The 23,562-nt window shown below is 54.3% G+C and overlaps 1 protein-coding gene across 2 annotated transcripts in view; it reads left to right on the top strand.

The window, feature by feature from the left end:
* Nucleotides 1-22,404, top strand: part of ADAMTS2 (ADAM metallopeptidase with thrombospondin type 1 motif 2) — a 240,338-nt gene extending 217,934 nt beyond the window's left edge. Inside the window, exons 14-21 of one of the 2 annotated variants that reach the window (XM_017888102.1) lie at nucleotides 198-278; nucleotides 2,358-2,524; nucleotides 4,636-4,795; nucleotides 6,611-6,743; nucleotides 7,559-7,766; nucleotides 10,085-10,214; nucleotides 11,135-11,224; nucleotides 18,949-22,404. In XM_017888102.1, coding sequence (XP_017743591.1) covers nucleotides 198-278; nucleotides 2,358-2,524; nucleotides 4,636-4,795; nucleotides 6,611-6,743; nucleotides 7,559-7,766; nucleotides 10,085-10,214; nucleotides 11,135-11,224; nucleotides 18,949-19,406 — 1,427 coding nt within the window. In that variant the 3' untranslated portion in view covers nucleotides 19,407-22,404. The remainder of the gene's footprint in view (nucleotides 1-197; nucleotides 279-2,357; nucleotides 2,525-4,635; nucleotides 4,796-6,610; nucleotides 6,744-7,558; nucleotides 7,767-10,084; nucleotides 10,215-11,134; nucleotides 11,225-18,948) is intronic. The other variant, XM_017888111.1, reaches the window with a different exon arrangement.
* The last annotated feature ends 1,158 nt before the right edge of the window (nucleotides 22,405-23,562 follow it).

Raw genomic sequence — 23,562 nt, 5'->3', positions numbered from 1 at the left:
GGCCTTAGAGACTAGCCCAGAGGCAGCAGCTTTCCTGGTGGCCCCTCTCAGGTGGGTGCTCAAAGCCAGAGAAATACCAGGGTCCTGGGAGAGCCCCCAAGGGAACTGCCTTGAAGAGTGAGGCCCCTCCTTGCATTATGCGAATTCGAGCAGCCCTTTCCCTTCTCAGTTTGCTGTGTCTTTCCACATCAAAAAAGGTTACATCAAGATGTTTGAGATCCCTGCGGGAGCCAGGCACCTGCTCATTCAGGAGGTAGACGCCACCAGCCACCATCTGGGTGAGTCTCAGAGCCAGACAACTCAACGTCCTCAAGACCTGGCTCCTCTGGGATCAACGGGCAGAGTGCTAGGGGTCAGGGTCCTGGGTTGTACAGCTGTGACCTGAGCCAGGGCAGCCCCTCCCCAACCTGTCCCTCTGCTTAGCCCACCTGGGCCCTTTCCGAGGGTCCTCCCTTTGTGGAGAGGCCAGGGTTTGGGATCAGAGGGCTCCACTTGGCAGCAGCTATGAAAGGATGTATATCCAAAACATGTGTCCCTCAGTCTACAGGATGACTCCCTGTCACCTGTTCTCACGGTTGGGGTGGGAAGGCCCCCTGCCCTTGGGAAGGCAGGCAGGGTCTGCAGGCAGCAGGGTCCTGGGCAGCCCTCCCATCCCCACAGCAAGGCCAGCTGGCAGGTGGGCGCACACAGTGCACTTATATTTTCAATTCATTTAATTTTAAATTCAAGAGATTCCAGCTAAAATAGGGATTCTGGTATCTCCCGAAAATATGGATGTTCTCACACCTTTGGGTGCCCCTTTCCGCGAAGCAGCACTGCCTGGGAGACTGCGCCCTCCCAGGCCACGCAGGAGGCTCTCAGGGCCTGTCCGCCCTTCCCCTGAAGGTGCCTGGGCCCTGCCTTCCGGGGACTCGTGGGCCAAGGTCAGAAGTGATACCAGGGACTGCTGGGGCCCCTGGGTAAGTCCCTTCCCCAGTCTGAGCCCCACATTCATCCCTGTCCCCAGGAGGCTGGACAGGGTCGGGGCTCCCACGCTGCCTGACAAACACACCACACCTTTTTGTTTTATTTTATTTTGTTTTTATTTAGAGACAGGGTCTCACTCTCTTTTGATACTCATTTTCTTTCTTACTTCTTTTGTTTTGTTTTGTTTTGTTTTGAGACGGAGTCCTGCTCTGTCGCACAGGCTGGAGTGTAGTGGCCGGATCTCGGCTCACTGCAAGCTCCGCCTCCCGGGTTCACGCCATTCTCCTGCCTCAGCCTTCCGAGTAGCTGGGACTACAGGCGCCCGCCACCATGCCCGGCTAATTTTTTGTATTTTTACTAGAGACGGGGTTTCACTGTGTTAGCAAGGATGGTCTCGATCTCCTGACCTCATGATCCACCTGCCTCGGCCTCCCAAAGTGCTGGGATTACAGGCGTGAGCCACCGCGCCCAGCCTCTTACTCATCTTAAGAGGAAACTTTAGATTGCTACCCTAAATTCAAAAACCTGTACCACTTGCCTGAAGCAGAAAGTGAACAGAAAAGTCAGTTTCTGAACAAAAAGACATTTCTGTCCCAACATTGCTTCCTGCCACCGCCTCTGGGGCTGAGGCCACTCTCTGTGGAAGGAGAAGTCAGGGACCTGTGGCACCAAGCAGAGGCTTTGTGAGTTGACAGAATTACAGGGGACGTGACAGGGAATGATTCTCTGACTAGTGCCCTGTTTGCAGCCCTACTCACATCACCCAGCTGCCCCGCAGTAGCCACCCCCCACACTGCAGAAAGCATGGGGCTTCCTGGCTAGCCAGGTCCTCTGCTCCTAGATGACTTGAGTGTCACCCAATTGGGCCAGGCCTCTTCTGGAGCTGTGGGGAGCTGCTGGGGCCTCGGCTGGGCCATGGTCACTGATGGGGGTTCTGCTGCTTCAGCCAGACATCTGCTCACCCCATGGCAGGAAGCCCCTACCCCAGCAGGGTCCAGTGCTCGCCTGTCCAGCAGATGCCCTGCACCGGGTAGAGACCCCTCCCAGCCATCCTGCCCAGGGTGGCCTCTAAGTGCCCACTGAGTGCTCCCAATAGGCTGTCGGTAGGTGGCCTTGGCAGCTACTGAGTGGCTTCCAAGGGGAGCCGGCACTTCCAGGGCTGGTGGGGGCAGAGGCTGTGAGTCGAGGGCAATCTGGTCCCAAGGGAGCAGTGATGGGCAAGCAGGGATCCCAGAGCCCTTTGGGCTGTCATGGCACAGAGGAAACTGGCGGGGGGCAGCCAGAGAGATGAGGGGTCCAGCTGCCCACCACTCCCCAACCAGCCCAAACCAGTGGGCCTGGGTCCTGCCCTTGGGTGACCACAACAGGGGACTTGGTCTTGCCATTCTCAGCCGTCAAGAACCTGGAGACAGGCAAGTTCATCTTAAATGAAGAGAATGACGTGGATGCCAGTTCCAAAACCTTCATTGCCATGGGCGTGGAGTGGGAGTACAGGGACGAGGACGGCCGGGAGACGCTGCAGACCATGGGCCCCCTCCACGGTACCATCACTGTTCTGGTGAGTCCAGGCAGGGCTGGGCCCAGGCAGGGGTGCGGGTGGCCACTGGGGGAGGGATGGGGGTGCCTGGGACACTGAGCCTCCTGACCCTTCAGGTCACACTCTGCATGGCCCCTTTGGCCTGCCCTTGGCTCCAAGGGCCTTCGACTTCATCAGAGCCAGGAAGGGACGTGCGTCCACGAGTCGGGGCTCTGGACCCCACATGGCCCCAGGTGACTTTGGGCACACTCTGCCTTTGAGGGTTTCGGTTTCACCATCTGAATGACATTCACAGCTGCCATCAGCATGCTCGTTCGAGTATGCTGTTACGTTGGAAGCCGGTAACACTCCGGGAGGTGACAGTCAGGGTCCGGGAAGCTAGATGCCCAGCCCCAGGCTGCGCTGGAGTGCGTCTCTGAGCAGGACGGGACCCCAGGGCTCCTGGTTATAGGAAAGTACCAAGGGGGCTGGATTTTCAAATCCCTTTTTTTTTTTTAACATGGTTTCGACAAGGTCAGATCACTTTTTAAAATTTAATTTTAATTTCATAAGGACATATTTTATTTGTCAAAAAAGGTACACATCGGCTGGGCGCGGTGGCTCATGCCTGTCATCTCAGCACTTTGGGAGGCTGAGGCAGGCAGATCACGAGGTCAGGAGATCAAGACCATCCTGGCTAACATGGTGTAACCCTGCCTCTACTAAAAATACAAAAAATCATCCGGGCATGGTGGCAGGCGCCTGTAGTCCCAGCTACTCGGGAGGCTGAGGCAGGAGAAGGGCGTGAACCCGGGAGGCGGAGCTTGCAGTGAGCCAAGATCGCGGCACCGCACTCCAGCCTGGGCGACAGAGCGAGACTCTGTCTCAAAAAAAAAACAAAAGATACACATCACAAATAAGGCTCTCATGCTCTGGAGCCCCTCCCCTGAAGTGGGCATTGGGGTTAATCTGCCAGTCCCCAGCGCTCCACACGTGGGTGCACCTGTAAGCAGGTGCAGCAGTGAGCCAAGTGTGCCCCGTGTACCCCATGCCACCCTGCCCGCCTCACCTGCAGTGACTTCTTGCCCCCTGGAAGTGCCTTTGGTGACCTGCCTGCATCAGTGTGTGAGCAGTTGGTCCTTGGTACTCGCGGTTTCTGTATTTGCAAATTCACCTGCTCATTAACATTGATTTGTGAGCCCCAAATGGACATGCACAGAGTGGTGAAGTGTGAGTTCCCTGACACACGTGTTCCCAGTGGAGGTGGGAGCAACTCGGCACGCTGTCTGCTTGTTTCTGCTCTCATCCCACAAAGGGATTCTTTCTGCAGCGTGTTGAGTGTCACATATGTCACGTTTTGTGCTACTTTGGGGGTGATTTCACTGTTTAAAATCACCCCGAGCCTATTGCTGAAGCGCTGTCCAGTGTTCCTAGGCCCAGGAAGTAGTGTTGTCTTAAGAAGAAAATACATGTGTTGAATAAGCTTCGTTCAGGCATGGGCTGCAGTGCTATTGACTGTGAGTTCAGTGTTAATGAATCACAGTCAATATCAAATAAAGTGTCTTTAAACAGACTCACAAATAGGCCAGGTGCAGTGGCTCATGCCTATAATCCCAGGACTTTGGGAGGCCAAGCCAGGTGTATCACCTGAGGTCAGGAGTTCAAGACCAGCCTGGCCAACATGGTGAAACCCCATCTCTACTAAAAATACAAAAACTAGCCAGATGTGGTGGTGGGCACCTGTAGTCCCAGCTACTTGGGAGGCTGAGGCAGGAGAAGGGCTTGAACCCAGGAGGCGGAGGTTGCAGTGAGCCAAGATTGTGCCACTGCACTCCAGCCTGGGTGACAGAGCGAGACTCCATCTCAAAACAAAACAAACAGAAAAATAAACAGACTCACACATAAAACCAGGTTATATATTGATCAGTTAACAAAAACATGTTGAGACAGAGGCTCACAGGAACCTCTCCCTGTGCTCCCTGGGATAAAGGTTCTGTGTTCATGAATGCGGTGTTAGGGGCGACTTCATGGATGGTAGCTGCCATGATTGGTGAGACTCCTCTGGAGTTGGCCTCGGCTGCCGTTCCTAAGCTGGCTGGGGAGGAAGCGTGGAAGGCAGGCCAGGCACATCAAGGCCTCTTGGGCTGGCACAGGTCATCCCGGCGGGAGACACCCGGGTCTCACTGACATACAAATACATGATCCATGAGGACTCACTCAATGTCGACGACAACAATGTCCTGGAAGATGACTCTGTGGTCTACGAGTGGGCCCTGAAGAAGTGGTCTCCGTGCTCCAAGCCCTGTGGCGGAGGTGAGGGGGTCTCGGAGTTGGGGACCTGGGTGACATGAGGGTGGCCACGAGAAGGTAGGGAGCCTCCCTGGGGTGGGGCCTAGTGTGAGCAGGGACCGAGGAGCCACGGCAGGGACCTTTGCCTGGGTGGGTGAGGGCTTCGTGGCACTGGAGGGGCCAGCGGGTGGGCAGGAAGGGTGGGTGCTGGGGCATTGGGTCAAAGGTGGCCAAAGGGCATGTGGGGCATGGACCATGTATGTATCTGTGGGCCTGCTTCGGTGTGGGGGTGACAGGCTGGCCTGGCGGGAGGTTGATGTGTGGGCGGCTCAGAAGGATCACGCCATGGCATTGGCAGGATCGCACAGGCAAGACTCTGGCAGTGCAGATGACACCCCCAGAGGCTTCTCCCTCTGTTCACTGGGAAAAGCCTCCCAGATGTTTCCGGGGCAGGGCTGAGCACAGAGGGGTCCTACCCACCTTGGACCCCAGACGCAGGACACAGAGGTGGACAGGAAGCACTGATCTGTCCTGCGTGCTCACTGCTCCTGGGGGCTGGGCAATGCCAGGCAAGTGGCCATAACAGGCCTCCCTTGATGCCATGCTGAGCCCACACCTAGAGGACAAGGAGCTCACCAAGAGGTGGGGTCATTCCCTGGCCCAGGCAGATGGAAGGGTCCTCTTCCGGGGCCCCTGTGCACCCCTGGCCCTACACCAGGCCTGGATTTCATCAGCACATCCACTCCTGGTGATTCCCGCGAATCTCCTGGGCCTGTCTGCTCTTCCCGTCTTCCTGGCCATTCCCCTGGTCCTGGCACCTTCCTCTGGACTGGCCCTTGTGTGTCCACTCTCACTCTAAAGTGACCTTTTGAGGGGACACATCAGACAGTGTCTCTTCCTGGTGTCACAGTCTTCAGCAGCTTTCTCTATTCTCAGGATAAAAAACAAAATTCTCCTCATGGCCTTCAGGGTTGGGGCAACTTATTGGCCTCCCCCAGTATATTTCCACCCTGTGCCTCACCCCAAGGTCCTGGCGACGCTGGCCCTGAGGGCTTTTCCTGGACACACCGTGTCCCCCCTTGGGTCCTCTGCGCAGGCTTCTCCTCGCCTGAGCCCCTCCACTGCCTTTCCACCACGTCAGCCTCCCAGCCCCTGCTTCCTGATGCCTCCAGGCACCCAGAGGAGGTCGGGCTTTATCCCCGTGCTTTCTTTGGTCTTACCCAGCAGGCCAGGGTTTCATAGTCTGGGCATCACTGACATTTTGGGCTCTGTCACTCTCCGCCATGGGGGCTGTCCTGTGTACTGGACACAGGGTGCCGAGCAGCATCCCTGGCCTTTGTCCACCAGATGCCAGTAGCACCCCTTCCCCCAGTTGTGACAACCAAAAATGTCCCAGACATGGCCAAATGTCCCCTGCTGGAGAAAATCACCCAGGTTGAGCACAGCTGCTCCGGGCCTGTGGGAGGAAGCATGCGGGCTGCGGGCCCAGTGCTTACCTGGTCCTGGCTTGCACCAGGCCTGCTGGGCATGTGAGGTCAAGGTAGAAGCGGTGCCCTAGCAGTAGAGAGGAAATAGGGCCTCCACTCTGACCCAGGAGCCCAGTGAGGGAGAAGCAGCCTAGGGGAGAAAGTGGCCTCTCTCCTGCCCTCCCGCCCCTCCGCCTGGAGCACACCAAGCCTCCCCCAGCCAGCCACAGGCTCGATGCCCTGCCCACCCTTATCGTCATCACAAGGGTGAGCAGGAGAATGAGGCCAGCACTGCTGGTGAAGCCCACCCCTCCTTGCCCCCATGGGTGGAGCGTGCCGCCCCACCAAGCCCCTTCGAGCTCTCTGTCTTCAGGGTCCCAGTTCACCAAGTATGGCTGCCGCCGGAGGCTGGACCACAAGATGGTGCACCGCGGCTTCTGTGCCGCCCTCTCGAAGCCCAAAGCCATCCGCCGAGCGTGCAACCCGCAGGAGTGCTCCCAGCCAGTGTGAGTGCCCCCGGCTCGGGCTCCCACTAGAGGCGAGAGGCCAGGGGCCACCAGGGGTCCCATGCTTGGAGGTGTGGGGCCTGGGCCTGGTTCCTCCAAGGCATTTGATGAAGTCTGTCTCGCCACATTTCATGGAATCTAAGATGCTGCAGGGCAGAAGGTGCACCCCAGCTTCAGATCCGCCAGACTGAACAGTTATGTGCATCTTAGAGGTGACAAGAAACAGTGATGCCCAGATGGGGAAATGGAGGTTCAGAGGCCCGGGGCTTGCCTCCTGGCCCTGTGGTAGATGTTTCTTAAATAGTGGCTTTGATGCTCAGGCCCTGGGGCTGGGCCCAGCTGCATTTCTGAGCCCAGGGACCTCAGTGGGGAAGACGGTTGGTAAATGGGCAGGTGGAGGCCACATAGGACAGGGTGCTGAGGGAATCCACAGTGCTCTTGAACTCTGCCCAGAAGGATTTATGACGTCAGCAGAAGGTGAGGCCAGGTAGCAGGGCCCAGACCCTAAGGAGGCTGGGAAACCTCTTGAGGCCAGGGACCTCCACAGCCACCAGCTCCACCAGAGTGTCCCAGTGGTGAAATGCACGGGACTCATCATCAGTAGGACCTACGGCAGCTGAGCCTCAGTTTCCCCTCTGTGCAACCCTGGATGGCCAGCATCTTAGTAAGAATAAGAGAAGGTGCACCAGGGAGAGGAGCAGGCTACCCTCTGTTCTCGCTGTCTACCTGGGCTGCAGGGAGCAGCGGTGGAGCTCAGCCAGGTGGGTTCTGCAGGTGCTGCAGAGGCCTGACCGTGCACCGCTCTGCCCTGGCAGGTGGGTCACAGGCGAGTGGGAGCCATGCAGCCACAGCTGTGGGCGGACAGGCATGCAGGTACGCTCCGTGCGCTGCATTCAGCCCCTACACAACAACACCACCCGCTCCGTACACACCAAGCACTGCAACGACGCCCGGCCCGAGAGCCGCCGGGCCTGCAACCGCGAGCTCTGCCCTGGTCGTTGGCGAGCCGGGCCCTGGTCCCAGGTGAGCAATTCCCCAATCCCGTGTCCTCAGCTCCCAAACTGAGCTTGGGTGGGACTGAGGTGACCAGAGCATTCCCCTTTGGCATGTGGGTCTGGATGTAGCTCCTGTCCTGAGTCATATCCCGTGGGTTTCACGGCCCCAGTGGGTGCCACGTGGTCAGTGCTGTGCTAAGAAACCAGTGGAATGTGTGTCTTCACTGCACAGGCAGAGGCTTCTGTATGATACGGCATCTGGAATCCCAGGAAACTGAGGGTAGCCTGGGCTCCAAGGCCCAGTGGGATGTTCAGGGCTCCAGGATCCTAGGGGAGGCCTGGGTCTCATGCAGAGGTGGGAGGGGTATCTAGGAGGCCAGCCAAATTTGCAGGAGGGGAGATCAGCAGGGCGTGCTTAGGCTTGTGCTGGGAGGAAGAATGAGGATGGACTGAAGGGCTACAGGGGTGGTCCTAGAGGCAGGGCCTGAGAGCCAGCCGAGGCCAGACCAGAGCTGACGTGAGGTCTGACAGCCCAGTCACATGTAGGGCCCACGCTGGCAGAGCTGGAGGAGCATGTGTCAGGGGCTCCCCAAGACCACCCTCAGGCTCGGTAATCCACTAGGAGGACTCACAGACTCAGAAGCGGGACTCGCGGACTCAGAAGCAAGACTCGCAGACTCGGCCGGGCGCGGTGGCTCAAGCCTGTAATCCCAGCACTTTGGGAGGCGGAGACGGGCGGATCGCGAGGTCAGGAGATCGAGACCATCCTGGCTAACATGGTGAAACCCCGTCTCTACTAAAAATACAAAAAAAAAAAAAAACTAGCCGGGCGAGGTGGCGGGCGCCTGTAGTCCCAGCTACTCGGGAGGCTGAGGCAGGAGAATGGCGTAAACCCGGGAGGCGGAGCTTGCAGTGAGCTGAGATCCGGCCACTACACTCCAGCCTGTGCGACAGAGCAAGACTCCGTCTCAAAAAAAAAAAAAAAAAAAAAAAGACTCGCAGACTCGCAGTTGCAGGGGCTTACAGTGAAAGGATACAGAGTAGAATCGGGAAAAAGAAGTCACAGGTGAGGAGGTTGGGAGGAATCTAGGCGCAAGCTCCCAGTGTCCCCTCCCAGTAGGGTCACAGAAATGCCCTGAATTCTCCCTGCACCCATGTGTGGCAATGCACGTGAAATGCTGCCAACCAGGGAAGCCCACCAGAGCCTGGGCGCCCAGGGTTTTCACTGGGGTCAGTTACATAGATGTGACCTCAGACTTTAGAGGAAAAGCAGGTGTTCCCCATCCATTATCGTTGGTGTCAACTACCCAGACCAACTGGTACTGCGTGACTCAAGACCTCAAGCATGCAAAAGCACTCTTAATAGGTGGAACCTTCCATGAGCTTGGTTCCCAGGAGCTGCACAAGGACTGGGCACAATGCCTGCAATCCCAGCACTTTGGGAGGCGAGGCGGGTGGATCACTTGGGTTCAGGTGTTAGAGACCAGCCTGGGCAGCATGGCAAAATACTGTCTTTACAAAAAATTTTAAAAAATTAGCCAGGTGTGGTGGTGCATGCCTGTACTCCCTGCTCCTCAGGAGGCTAAGGTGGGAGGATTGCTTGAGCCTGGGAGGTGGAGGTTGCAGTGAGCTGATATCGTGCCACTGTACTCCAGCCTGGGCCACATAGTGAGATCCTGTCTCAAAACCAATAACAAAAGGAAAAAAAAAAAAAAAAAAAAAAACAGGCCTTTGTTGGGAATGTGCAGGCTTTAAGCAATACAGGTCTGCTGAGTCGGCCTTTTCCTGCGCATGTGGTGAGGACTGGAGAATTTTCCTTGGGCAGGGCTGGGCATGACTGCTCCTTCTGGCACCTCCCTGGTCAGTGTGGTGGAGCAGCGGGGGTGCTGGGGGCTGGAGGAGCCAGTGAGGGCACCAGTGGTAGAGCCTTGTGTCCAGGACTGTGGGGTGCTTACTGGCACCTCCTAGGCTGAGTCAGAGCTTTCTCAGTGCCCCACCCCAACCCCTGCCCAGGGCACAGCAGGTTTTCCTGGGCCTTGGACCTCCTCCAGCTAGAGAAGGGAGGCTGTCATTGAGAGCCAAGTAGTGCCAGGCCTATGCCAGTCTGTGTATGGGCACTGACAACAGCTCAGACAGACAGGCATGTGGGTCCCTTCTTTAGACCCCAGGAGATTGGAACAGCCCCCAAGGGTGGGGCAAGGCAGCCTCTAACCCCACTCTCCCCACTGTCCCACGCATCCTCCTGAGTGCATGGGTCATGTGCCTGGGGACCGTGCGCTCCTCCAGCTCTGCCAGTGTGGGCCCTGCATGGGAGGTGAACCCTGCCTGGCGACTCTCCCCCTGCAGTGCTCGGTGACCTGTGGCAATGGCACTCAGGAGCGGCCAGTGCTCTGCCGCACTGCAGACGACAGCTTCGGCATCTGCCAAGAGGAGCGGCCTGAGACGGCGAGGATCTGCAGGCTTGGCCCCTGTCCCCGTAAGCCCTCTGCAGCCCCTGCCCCTGCTCCCAGCATGCAGCAGTCCAGGGCGGGGTTGTCGGACTTGGTTCAGGCAAATCTGGCTCTTGCCAAAGAGTAGCTGGACACAGCATCTGTGAGCATGGAGAAGCAGAGCGCTGAGGCCAGGTCTGGGACCTTTGCCTGTCAGGAACTGGAGGGAGCTGTGTGGAGCTGACTCGCCCCTGCCTGCTTTCAGGGCACTGCAGACTCGCGGTGACAGCAGGACTTGGTCAGCTGGGGAGTGCCTGGTGCCCATGGTGTAGGGGGTGCCCATGGTGTAGGGGGGTGCCTGTGTAAGTAGAGGGTATGCTCTGTGCCCTTCGAGGAGAACCAGAATACCCACTGCTCACAGATGCCTGGCCAAATGCTGTACATGTGCCACGTCTAAGGTCTCCACACAGCTCAAAACTAGACCCTGCCTGCCACAGTTCCCTTCTATAGTGGAGGGAGCTCTGGGGGGTCTAGGCACCTGCACCCAGCTGGGGAGAGTGAATCCGGGATCTCTCATTCCCATGGCACTGCTCTGTCCAAGTTTTCTGGAAGCTCAGAGCTGGAGTCAGCAGGTGGAACCTGGGGAGGGGGCAGGGTGCAGGGGCAGAGAAGCCGGCCCAGAAAAGGAGGTGGCAGGGCCTGCATGCCAAGGCAGCGGGAGAGACGGGATAGCTGAGACCCAGCTGAGACCCAGGATGCTGTCAGGAGGGGCAGGAAGTGGGCATGGACTTGGCAGTGAGGACCGTTTCTCTGGGGGCGGGGGCAGGTGGGGGGTGATGGAGAGGCTGGGATGGGAGGGCCTTGAATGACGCCTCCCCAGGACCCCGGGAGACCCGGAGCCTCTCTGCCTGGGGTGGGGGCCCCAGCCTGGTGCCCCGCAGCCGCAGCCCCTCTCTCCTCCCTCTAGGAAACATCTCAGATCCCTCCAAGAAGAGCTACGTAGTTCAGTGGCTGTCCCGCCCGGACCCCGACTCGCCCATCCAGAAGATCTCGTCAAGTAACCGACCCGTTTATAACTCTGCCTCTGCCCTCCAGTGCATGCCCTGCGCCCTGTGGAGCTTGCCTTGGGCCCCCCTCCTCTCTGTCTATGGAAAGCTCCCCTGACTCTCCGGGCGCGCTCTGGGGTGACCGTTTTCTCCCGGGCCTCTGAGCTCGGCGTCTGCTCCGGGCCACACTGCCTGCTGGCGGGGCCACCCTCGCCGAGGCGTGGCAGGGGCTCGGGCCTCTGCTGGGGCCGGAACCTGGTTGGTGATGGCTTGTAAAGGGGCAAAGATCTGTCGTGGTTGCAGGAAGGGCCGGTGGCCAAAGGGCGACCGTCCGGGCCGAACCCGCCCCCCCCGCCCACCCTTGAGGCGCGGCCTGGGGGGTTTCGGGGGCGCGGTCTTGCGTCGTCGTGCGGGGACCCCGCCCCGAGTTTCCGGCACTGCCAGGGGCTTCCCGGCTGCCACCCCTGTCGCTGCTGCTGCTGACCCTTTGCTGAGCGTGTCTTCTGACTCGTGCAACTATGGCCTGCTTCCACCCGGCCTTTGCGCAACTCACAGCCCCGCCGGCCCTGCCCTGCGGGGGTCCGGTCACGGGGGCGGCAGAGGGGCGCGTCCCTCCGGGCCGGGGCGTGGGGACACTCCCCACCTCCACTGTCCGCCCGTTAGCCCCGATGGCCTTTTCTCATCGCGCGCACAGGACCCCCTCCGTAGGGCTGGAAGAGAATGTCTGGTGCGGGCCTGCCTCGCCTACCAGTGTGAACAACTACAGAATTACCTCAATTTTTATTGCTTTTTTGCTTAGAAAAACTATGTAGAAAATGCCTTAAAGTTGAAAGGTAACAGGATTGGCTGCTAGCTCCAACTTCAGAGGGGGAAGTGGGCCAGGTAGAAGGCAGGGAAGGTGTAGGGGAGCTGGTGTGTTCATCCACCTTTGCCAAGGTTAACGTTTGCAAGTGCAGACGGCTTCTCTCCCTGGGCTGAGCGGTGCGCACGGTCCATCTCTGCGGACCGGAGTCCGCCCTGATGCCCCCTGGCCAGTCGGCGCTGACTGTTGCATGGAGCCCCCGAGGGTGCTCCACAGCGCGGCCTTACACCCAGGGGGCGACTCCCTGGGACCTGAGCCGCGATCCATGTAGCACTCCGCCCCGCCCCTCCACCCCAGCCCCCGCCTCTGTTCACACCGCACCCCTGCCGGGCGGCCGGCCCCTACCCCTGCGGCTCTGACTACTGTTCTGTAAATAACTGGTGTGCACCTGCGTACTAATCTCACGACTGTTAACTTCCAACTTTGACGTGGCCATGCGAGCGACACGCGCGACTGGGAAAGGTGCAATACTGTCCTGGGCATATGCACTTTGGTTTATCAGGGATATTTTATTAGTGTTTTGTATGTATTTAATGACGTATTCTATAGGTTCCATTGTCGTTGCTTTTCTGGTTTTTTTTTTTTTTTTTTTATGAGACGTTAGCGTGTGCCAAAGTGACTGTGAAAATGACCTTTTATTCTTACTAATGATGGAAAGACCTCCTGTCATGCATCCCACAAATAAACTCAATAAAAGTTCCGTAAAACTGGGTGCGTGGGTTTGGCAAGCTGATGGCTCCTTCTCTTTTTCACCGCCCAGACACTGAGGAGTTGTGGGCCCTCACTCAGTAGCATTAATCACCCCGGTTTCGACTTTACTGCCCCACACTCCCCACTGCCCAACATAGATATTTAGGGCCCCTGCCCCTGAAAGGTGTATCTCCCCTCCCCAGGCATTTTCCAAAATCTGATAGCAAACCATGCAGACACTCCACCGTGATTCCGGGTTTTGAATCATGTCAAGGTTCTCACCTCGCAAGAATATCTAGGTTCTATATGGAGGTCTCCTCGTCAGGTAAAGGGACCGAGATGGGTTTCTCCTCATCTTGGGAGCAGAGCCTGTGGAGTGGGAATGTGGGGTCAGACATTGCTGGTCCAGGTCACCTGCCTTGAGCCACCAGCAGGTCACTACCCCGGCTCCAGGCACAGTTCAGCCGTGGGCTACTTGTTCAGGAAGGGAGAGGTGCCCATCTCTCTCAGGTGGGGGCTGGGCCAGCCCCGGGAAAGCCTGGGTCGGGAGAGGTGACAGGGCAGGGGCGGCTCTCTGGGCAACCGGCCTACCCGTGTCTTCTCAGGTCTTCCCAGGCAGCCACAGGGCCTGTGTCTCTCACATTGCTGACAATGGCCAGAAAGAGGGTCTGGGTTCAACAGGGACCTCCTGACCTGGGGCCCGGGCTGTGTCCTGCCTGTGGGAGTCTCACTCCTCCCTTTTCTGTACCACTGAGGAGTCCCACCAGGAAGGGGAAAGAAAGCGTGGGAGACCATGAGAAAGAACAGTGGGGAGCAGCCTAGCATCATGGGGACAGGCCTTGGGTGTAGGGCCAGGCCCAGGGGCTAGCCTGGGGAGAGAGTAACCATGGTAGCAATGGCTGAGTTCAGCCTGCCCAGAGCTCAGATCACTGATCATCAAAAGGAATCGAAGCTTAAGGGAGACAAAGAGCATCAGGGAAAATTGGGTCTGACAGTGCTTCCCTCCACTCAGTCTCTCTTTCCAGAGATGGGTCAGGAGCAATTCCCGCTAAGAGGCTCCCAGGCCCGAGCTGGAGACACCGCCTACAGCCAGGTGCTGAGGAGGGCGCATCTGGAGGAGGGTGCCTCTTACTTTTTTAACCAGCTGCATGACCTTTTGAATGTTGGCATGGGTGCCTGAGCCCACCACTCCTTTACTGAGAAATGAGAATGAGGTATTCTCCATCTAGCATTTTCCAAAGCATGGGAAATGGAAGGTGATTTGGTGGTGCATAAACATAGCCCGGGCTGCACTGCACTGAGCAGTCCCTTCCTAGTTCCCTTTCTACTTTACAATGACCTCAGGAAGAAGCCTCACTTGCTACCAGCTTTAGCCTCTCTCACATTTGCTCATTTCCCTTCAGCTCAGAGCTTGGCAGGCAGGAGTCTCTCTCTAGAATTTGATGAGTTAAAGTTTGACTTTGAAATTGACTTAAAAGGACTTAAAACTTTTTTTTTTTTTTTGTATTCCTATTTAGGGTTATCTTTGTTCACTGCAGTAGTTTTCCATGAGTGGTGGTAGTATAAGGTCTTCTCCTAAAACAAATTTTAAGTTTAAAAATGAGTTAATTTAAAGGCTATGACTAAGCAAATAATAATACAGGTGCTGTTCAGGTGTATGCCAAGATCGTGGCAGTAGCCCACAGTGACTTAAGTTTATGAAAACTGTGTTTACTCTCAATGGTTGACTGTCACTCACTGGAAGACAATAGGTCTCGCTACTTAATTGCTGCTGGAAACGGCTGAAGACCACGTATCATAAAGCCACAGTGATCATCTTGGCAGAGAGGCATCGCCAGTCATTGCCTCAGGCGCATCACTGTTCTCTGTGGTCTGTGATAATACTTAAAAATGCACAAACCCTGGGGTATCTTTAAGATCAGTGGGTCATGATGGCTTTGAAATTTTTCTAGGCTATTTTGAAATTTTTGTGGGATATTCGCATAGTCAAGCTCTTGGCCAGGATTTTATTTCAATTTTGTATTTATTCATTGACGTATTATTTTTAAAAACTAAGAGCAATGCCACCCACTGTTGGGAGAAAATCAGACATAGACGGTCCAGTATGTAGGCCGGGCACAGGTGGCTCACGCCTGTAATCCCAGCACTTTGGGAGGCCGAGGCGGGCAGATCACAAGGTCAGGAGATCGAGACCATCCTGGCTAACACAGTGAAACCCCATCTCTACCAAAAATACAAAACCATTAGCCGGGCGAGGTGGCGGGCGCCTGTAGTCCCAGCTACTCGGGAGGCTGAGGCAGGAGACTGGCGTGAACCCGGGAGGTGGAGCTTGCAGTGAGCCGAGATCGCGCCAGTGCACTCCAGCCTGGACGACAGAGCGAGACTCTGTCTCAAAAAGATAAAAATAAAAATAATAAAAAATTTAAAAGTCCAGTATGTAGACTAGGTGGAAGGGGGACCCCACCTGGGGCTGCTGCCCCTCACATTACAGACATTTACAGAGCACTTTCTTGTACCTGGCTCTGACCTAGGCATGCACTTGACCCAGGATCTGTCAGTCTTTTCTGTGAAGGGCCAGGTAGTAAATATTTTGGGCATTGGATCCCATATGGTCTCTGTCACGGGACTCAGCTCTGCCTTTAGAGTGGGAAAGCAGCTACAAATAAGGAATGCATGGGCTGGGCACAGTGGCTCACACCTGTGATCCCGGCACTTTGGGAGGCCTTGGCGGATCACAAGGTCAGGAGTTCGAGACCAGCCTGGCCAACATAGTGAAACCCCGTCTCTACTAAAAATATGAAAATTAGCCAAGCATGGTGGCACGCACCTGTAGCCCCAGCTACTCAGGAGGCTCTTGAACCCAGGAGGCGGAGGTTGCAGTGAGCCAAGATCACGCCACTGCACTCCAGCCTCAGCGACAGAGCAAGACTTCATCTCAAAAAAAAGAGAAATGCATGGGCATGGCCCTGATCCAATAAAACTTTATTTACAAAACCAGGTGGAGGGAGGGACTTGGCACACTAGCCGTAGGTGGCCCACCACTGTACCAGGTTGATGTGATTCCTGCTTTTCAGGGATCCCAGCCTGGTGGGGGAGACAGTGAGGGAGTGGAGATGTGGATAAATGTGTAATACCAGCCTTACTTGTGTGAAGGAAAAAGCACGGGCAACAGGAGAGGGGACAGTGTGTGGCCGGGGTGTCCCTCCCAGCACCATCAGGCCCAGGCTCCCTCCTTTGTCAAAGCCTGTGAGGTAGGGGGTGGGGAGGCTGCCATCAGCTCTTATCCAGAACCCCTGGTGTTTCCCTGAGGGTGGGGCTCAGTGGTTTCATACCTTCAGCCTCCCAGGCTGCTGGAGAGGATGGGGTGGGGCAGGGATGGGAGCCCTGTGTCTCCTCCACCCACCGTCAAACAGCACCATCATCAGTAGTCTGAGTCTGTTTCATATATTGGGCATCTGTGTAAGAGTTTTATCTGAGAAAAGCCTTCTGCCAGTTGCAAAATCCTGACAGCCACATCTCAGGATCTTCCGATTTGACTTCTGGCATCTCCCCTGGGCACCAGGCCCTCCCCCTTCCTCCTTGGCATTGTGAGCATTGTTCTTGGGCTCAGTGTCAGGGAGATCCCCGCTTCTCCTGATGGCTGATGGGTTTTAACTCCCTTTTCATGGTGGACCCTGCAGCCAGTCATGTGTTCTCCTTATTTTGGCTGCTTAGAAGCTCAGGGCCAAAGTTGGGCGCCCTCTGATGCATAGGCCTGTCTGCGTTCTTCTTGCCTAGAGCTTTGCTATTTTCATGTTCAAAATTTACCTGTTTTGAACTTCCTCAGTTATTCACATTGATCTTTTTCATATCTTATCTTTTTTATGCCTTTATGCATTATTTGGTTCACTGTTCTAGGCTCTGGGGCTCTGCCCTTCGGAGCTTTCAGGATAATGAAAAAGTCTGGCACTAGTCACTTATCTAAAAATTAGATGTGAGCAATCTTGCATCTGGAAAGGCACAGCCGCTGAGACCGTGTGCTGCAGAGACCTGCTCAAGGAGGTCAGGCAATGCCTGCCTGAGGAAGATGTGTTCCCACTGCCCCTGAAGGAGGAAGGGTGGTAGCTGGAGGCAGGACAGAGGCATTGCATGTGCAAAGACCCTGTGGCCAGAAGGAAGTCCATGCAGAACAAGGAGTCTAAGGCCAGAGGGAGGCTGGAGAGGGGAAGGGGACAGGTTAGGGGCTTCAAGTGAGGGCAGGGGTTGGGGGGAGTGTGCCGTGGTCACATCTCCAGTGAGAAAACAGCATTCTGCCTGAAGCAGGATAGCTAGATGACATGGGTAAAGAATGGACACAGACCCCTCCCATAATGCAGCCAAGAGGTAGCTCAGCCAGGGTGGAGGTGGGAGAGGGGGCGGAACAAGGGCATATTTGAGAGTGTCTAGGACAGGGCACCCGGGTATTTGGCTTGTGTGCCTGAAACACCATGCACCAAGAGGGGGATGGAGGGTGCAGCAGAAGCCCTAAGCTCACGCTGCAGGGGTTGGGCCTCAGAGGCTTTTGGGACCCACAGGCGCTTGGTGGATTTGGCTTGTAGCAAGTGTGAAGCTTCAGGGGTTTGGGGCTGGTGGTCTGTCACCAGCTTCTAAGCGAAAATTACAGGTTGGAGCAGTGGCCATTAAGAAGCAGGAGAACATCAGAACCACTGGCCCTCGATGGGAGGAGGGGGTCTTGTCTGTTATTGTGGGGAGTTTCAACGGGTTGGACAGCTTCAGGTGTAGATGGTGCCATATGTTGGTGTATGGGATAACTGTAAGATGTGGCTCCCATCCAGTGCCTGACCCTTTCTCCCTCCCTTGCTTCCTTTTGTCCCTCCCTCCCTTTCCTTTTTTCCTTCCTTTCCTTCCTTCAGTTACTCCTTCCTTTCACCCACTCCCTCCTTCCTTCCTTTCAATAGTAGATGAGTTCAACTAAGGAGAGTGAGGGAAAAGGAGGGTACATCAGGGGTTAGTGTGGGAAAGGTCTGAAGTCGTCACTGTGGAGAGTAGAGAGCTGTTGAGCAGAGACCATAACAGGCAGTGTTGGGCTCATGGAGGTCAGTGATTAGGAATTTATAGTGGATCGAGTATCTCCTGTAACATGAACTTACTCTTTCTTCGAGTGAATTTTAAAATCATCTTAATTTTGTGTTGTGGAATGAGGGGGTGGGGAGAGGGAAGGGGCGAAAACTTGGGAAGAAGACAGAGGGTAAAGAGAGAGTGAGCAAAAGAAGAGGTGAATGAACATAGCTGCAGACAGAGGTCGAGATGGGCCAGAGAGAAGACGGCTGGGTAGAAAGTGAGAGATAATGGTGGCTTCTGTGGAGAGTCGGGGCTCTCCATGCAAGCTGGACCACAGATGACCAATTTCTTGGGTGGAAAGGAAAGAGAAGGATGTGCAGGGTGGAAGGATTAATCTATGTGAGGGCAGCATATTTCTTTGGGAAATGGCTGGATGCGCAAGGTGGCGGTGCCGTAGGGGGATGGAGCAGAGGCTGGGTGTGAGGCTGTCGGGTAAGTTGAAGCAAGTGTGAGAGAACCCATGCAGGTTTGGGTGATTTTTAACTTTCCCTTAGGCTTTGTTCAGTTAAAAGATCATCTGGGGCATTTGGGTCAGAATGGGAGCAACATAAGGGAGTTGTGGAGCATGGCAGGGCCACAGCGGCACTGGGATTTGCTGTATTGGGTCTTAGGAATTGACTCTTCTAGGTTTAATTTTGTTATAGTTACTACTTATAGATTATTGTAGAGTCAAGCCTTGCCACAGAATTTCATTGGGGTTACCACTGGGATGTCAAATGTGAAGATGTGATGATGTCCTATTCCTTAAAATGAGTTTGGAATCACTCTGTAAGAACAAACAGGCCTCATTTCTTTCTCAAACTTTAAGAGATACTGAAACATCCAGGTTCAGCTGGTGCCTGCTTGGAAGAGGGAAGTCTTGCTCACAGCTTGTGTCAGCACTTCAGGGCAGAGGTCCCTGGACGCTGCCTGCTCTGGGAATGCTCTGACACTGAACCCACACAGACTTTCTGCCTGGGCTCACTTGCCTCTGTGCTGTCTCTGGGCTCTTCCATATGCCTCCTCCAGCAAGCTGCACCCTGTGGGGGAACAAAGTCCCCCTTATCTTGTCCTTTGGTTATCTGTCCCACTTTTCTCTTTCAGAGGGCCACTGCCAAGGCGACAAGTCAATATTCTGTAGGATGGAAGTCTTGTCTCGCTACTGCTCCATCCCAGGTTACAACAAGCTGTGCTGCAAGTCCTGTGACCTGCACAACAACCTCACCAGCGTGGAGGGCAGGACACAGCCACCGCCTGGGAAGCACAACGACATTGATGTGTTCATGCCCACCCTCCCAGTGCCCACTGTAGTCACGGAGGTGCAGCCATCACCAAGCACCCCCCTGGATGTCCCTCTCAATGCCTCCAGCACCAATGCCACAGAGGATCACCCAGAAACCAATGCTGTAGATGAACCCTACAAAATCCATGGCCTAGAAGATGAAGTCCAGCCACCCAACCTAATCCCTCGACGACCGAGCCCATATGAAAAGACCAGAAACCAAAGAATCCAAGAGCTCATTGACGAGATGCGGAAGAAAGAGATGCTCGGAAAGTTCTAATAAAATGGAAAGATAGCATCACTAGCATTTTTTTCTTGCTTATAGAGATATTCCATGGGATAGCACATCCTGTGTCATGGAGATGAAGTCAAAATTCCTGATTCCAAAAGGTTTTGAGAAAACAAAGAGGGGGAATGATGTAAGGAAGATAGGCGTGAGCATGTGGTAACTAGGTTATAGCACACGTGCTTCCCAGCCCAGGAGCGACCAAATCCTGCAGTGGTGTCGGGTGTGGAGTGGAGAGGAATACAGAGGCTCTACAGCCTCTGTCAGTGAGGGCAGGGCAAGAGGGATCACTCTGAGAGAAACAAAATAGGCCCCAAGTTGCTAAGCAGTGATTGGGAATCTTTCCTTGATGATGATGCATGACATTCCCTAGCGATCCCCAGACACAGCCTGTGGGACTCTTAGGAGAAATGGTGATTTACTACATAACTGACCAGTTGCCAAGATGAGTACAATGAAGTGGAGGTGATGAACTCAAATGGTCTTCCAGGGCCAGGCAGGTGACCAGGGTGAGTGTAGTGGCCCGCTGGGGACCATGGCCACCCTGACAGCCACACCCACCTGGAGCTGATGGTTGGCTCTGGCCGTTGCTGCCACTGTGAAATCTGTATCTCTGTTCATCTCTGCTCCACTCTCCCTGGCTTTGCCAGACAGTGTCCTTTGTCGGAAGAAGTCTAGATTTTCACATGAAAAAACTCAATCTTTAAAGGTCAACTCAGAATATTTTAAGGAGGCCTCCGCTTGGCCTGCTGCAGTCTTGCTAATTAAGAACTAAAGGCCATCTGACCTATTTGGTGTTCATGTTGTACTGCGTCTGAATGTCTCCACCGAGTCTGAGCTGTGCAGCTGTCCTCTTCACCTACGAAAGTAATGAGAATCCTATAACGGGACATAAGGATAGGTCTAAACAGGGTCCATGCCAAGAAAACAGTGGGGTGTCCTCCCAGGCCTCTCCCCTGTCCACTAGTCCTGGCCTTGCTGGCTGCCTTCCAGGCTCTGGGGGAAGAGCTCCTGCATTCTTCCCTGGCCACCTTGGCTTCAGGGCTCCCCAGAGAGCCTCTTCCCTCCCCAAGTACCTGAGAAGGATGAGGGAGGCACGTGCTCTGCTGGGAAGGTTCAGTGAGCAGTTCAAGGGCCTGGAATCTCCCTGTGGCCAAGCCTAAGGATTCGGGATCCTGGGCTTTGTGGGCTTTGCTTGCTTGCTGGGAATGGGCTTTCCTTGTCCAGCCCTGCCCCACTCTCGCCTCTGTCTCTTAGAAGCTCCAGAACCCAGCAGTGACCTGCAAAATGTGGCCTCTGATGGGGGCATAGGGTGGGAGATGGGGAGAGCCTACATTATCTTTTGCTCCTTGAAAACTTTAATAGCTCCTATTTTCCAGAGCATGGTGCTTTGTGAGCAAGACGCAAGTAAGAGAGAAATAGGAGGAAGGGAGTGGGGGCGGATGGGAGAAGAGTGGCTCGTTTTTACCTCTCACCGCATTGGTATTTTATGAAAGTGAAGCTTAAACTTTCCAGGATTACAAGACCCAGGGGCACATTAGCTCCTTAGCTGGGCTTAGCCTGACACATAATTCTTAAGTTTTTCCTTTTTAAGAAACTTCTAGAGGCTGTGTACTCTCACCAATCCTCATTCTTCGAGAATTTGTTCTTGTTTATTTCCCCATTATATGGATGAGGCTCAGGCTACTTTCTACTGAGTTTTGAGGTGCTAAATATGTTTGTCTGAGGCTGCACATGTGTGGGTGGGTCTGTGTGTATGATCCAAGGGACAAAATGACGATGTAGGAACCAGCAAGGACAGTATCTGGGCTGATGCTTGTCTCCACCTCAATGGCTAGCCTCCTGCCCTCCGTCACTGCATCCCACACATGCTGCGCACTGTCCCTGTGTCTCCTGGAGAACCAAACTGGAGAAAACCTTTCTGAGTATCTCGCATAGTACCCCTTCCTTAAGAAGATGTGGTTTAGAGCATGTGTGCAATCCTGCCTCCGTAATTAGGAAATGGAGCCTGAGGCTTTCCATTGTTGGTTGAACCCAGGACAGTTGGTGCTATTCACAGGCTGAAGAACTGGGAGGTTCTTACTTGGGTCTGTCCTAGGATATGGAGGAAATTCAGGACTAACACTAGGCAGACAGTGTGACTCGGTTTACCCAGCCTAAGGGCCTCTGGATGGGAACACTCCCTTCCCAGATCTCAGCAGAGCAGGGCTTCCTGGCTTGAGGCTGGAAGCCTTTGGGAAGAGGCCCAGCTGGGGCATTCCCTGGGCATCTGTCTTCTGCTGAAGGGAGCAAGGTGCCCTATGGGACTGACGGCCATGACCCTATATGCCATCCTCAATCCTTGAGCCATGTATCAAGAGTCCTCTAGAGCCGGATGGTCCTCAGAAGTCTCTCTGTCCAAGGAATGGCAACGTTGACCGGGCTTTGAGAAACGGTGCAAATCTCCTCTGAGCTGGGGACCACTTGGAGAACCGGCTTAGTGACAGTCTTGATCTTTGCAAGCCAGCTTCTGCATCTGAGAGGCTCCTGACACCCAGAGGAGGCAGACAGATGTCTTCCAGCTGAGCTTCTAACCACATGATGAGACTCAGACCTTCCACTGCACTAGAAAATCTGCAACAGTGTCCCTGACACACTTCTCATTAGTGGGCAGACTCGTGTTAGGTTTGTGGGACCCAGTTCTCTGATTTACTCCTTTTGGAAAACCCATGGAATTTCATGTATAAGCCTTTCGTTTGTATTTTAAGGTTTTTCTGTTTGTTTTGAGTATATAAATGGTGCTCAATAGCAACATCTTAGCAGATGAAGCATTACGATCCTCCTCCCTCCTGTATGACAGGTAGCCGCCATACTGAATCAAGGTGCTGAACTCAAATCACAAAATTCTGGCTTACCGATACAGCAATCAATACATTCTCGTTCTGTAATGTAAAATCTGACTCTTACTTTTATAACTTATTAAAGTTAAAATGTCTGTGTTTTTGCAAATCATGCCTGCGTTTGTTGTTGTCTTGATTACACTTGTGCCCGTGCCTGGCTGGAACGTGGGTGGAATGGAAGGATGTGCTGCCTTCACCAGGCCAAGAGGTCAGGGTGCTGGGGGGTGCTGAGCCATGGCTGCTGAAGGGAGAACCATGTAAAGGGCAGAAGGCACCCTGAAGAAAGGTTCCCTCTCCTAGCTCCCCATGGATCAGCTCTCCATGTCACATGACTGAGCCAAGGGCCCCAACCAAACCTTTAGTTCAGGGAAGAGATGAGGAGTCTCCAGACATCTCCCTGATGACAATCCCTTCTCTCCTATGATTAGGGTTTCCAGAAAAAATACTAGATGCACAGTTGAATTTGAATTTCAGAGAAACAACACACACACTATTTTTTAGCATGAAAATGGGACATATTTATACTAAGAAATTATTTTTTGTTTCTCTGAAATGCAAATTTGACCGAGAATCCTGTGTTGTTATTTGTTAAATTTGGTCACCCAACTTATACTTCGTGTTCCACTTCTAAAGAAAACTCCCTTATCTCTGGCCTTTGTTGCTATCAGCAGGTAGAGGGAGAAGCAGGGGTAGGAGGGCAGAGGAGATTTCTTCTGTCCCAATTTTTGTAAGTATTCCCATGCATTCCAAAAGAACAGGGAATTGGCGGTTGTTGGGGATATTATCTATACATGCCCATGATGTCAAATTTGTTGATTTGTTATTGAAATATTTTGTATCTTGATTTTGTTGTCTCCTTGTTATATTAGTTTGATAGAAAGTTAGGGTTTTTTTGTTTGTTTGTTTTGTTGTTGTTGTTGTTTGTTTCTCTGGAGGGAGTTTCGCTCTTGTTGCCCAGGCTGGAGTACAATGGCACCATCTTGGCTCACTGCAGCCTCCACCTCCTGAGTTCAAGCAATTCTCCTGCCTCAGCCTCCTGAGTAGCTTGGATTACAGGCACGTGCCACCACGCTCAGCTAATTTTTGTATTTTTAGTACAGATGGGGTTTTGCCACATTGGCCAGGCTGGTCTTGAACTCCTGACCTCAGGTGATCAGCCCACCTTGGCCTCCCAAACGGCTGGGATTACAGGCATGAGCCACCACGCCCAGCCAGAAGGTTGTTTCAGTAGATTCCACTGATCATGGATTTTACTATTTCTCCCATTTCAA

This window comes from Rhinopithecus bieti, unplaced genomic scaffold, assembly GCF_001698545.2.
Source record: "Rhinopithecus bieti isolate Rb0 unplaced genomic scaffold, ASM169854v2 scaffold_1557, whole genome shotgun sequence".
Taxonomy (NCBI): domain Eukaryota; kingdom Metazoa; phylum Chordata; class Mammalia; order Primates; family Cercopithecidae; genus Rhinopithecus; species Rhinopithecus bieti.
This window is presented reverse-complemented; position numbering and strand designations above follow the sequence as displayed.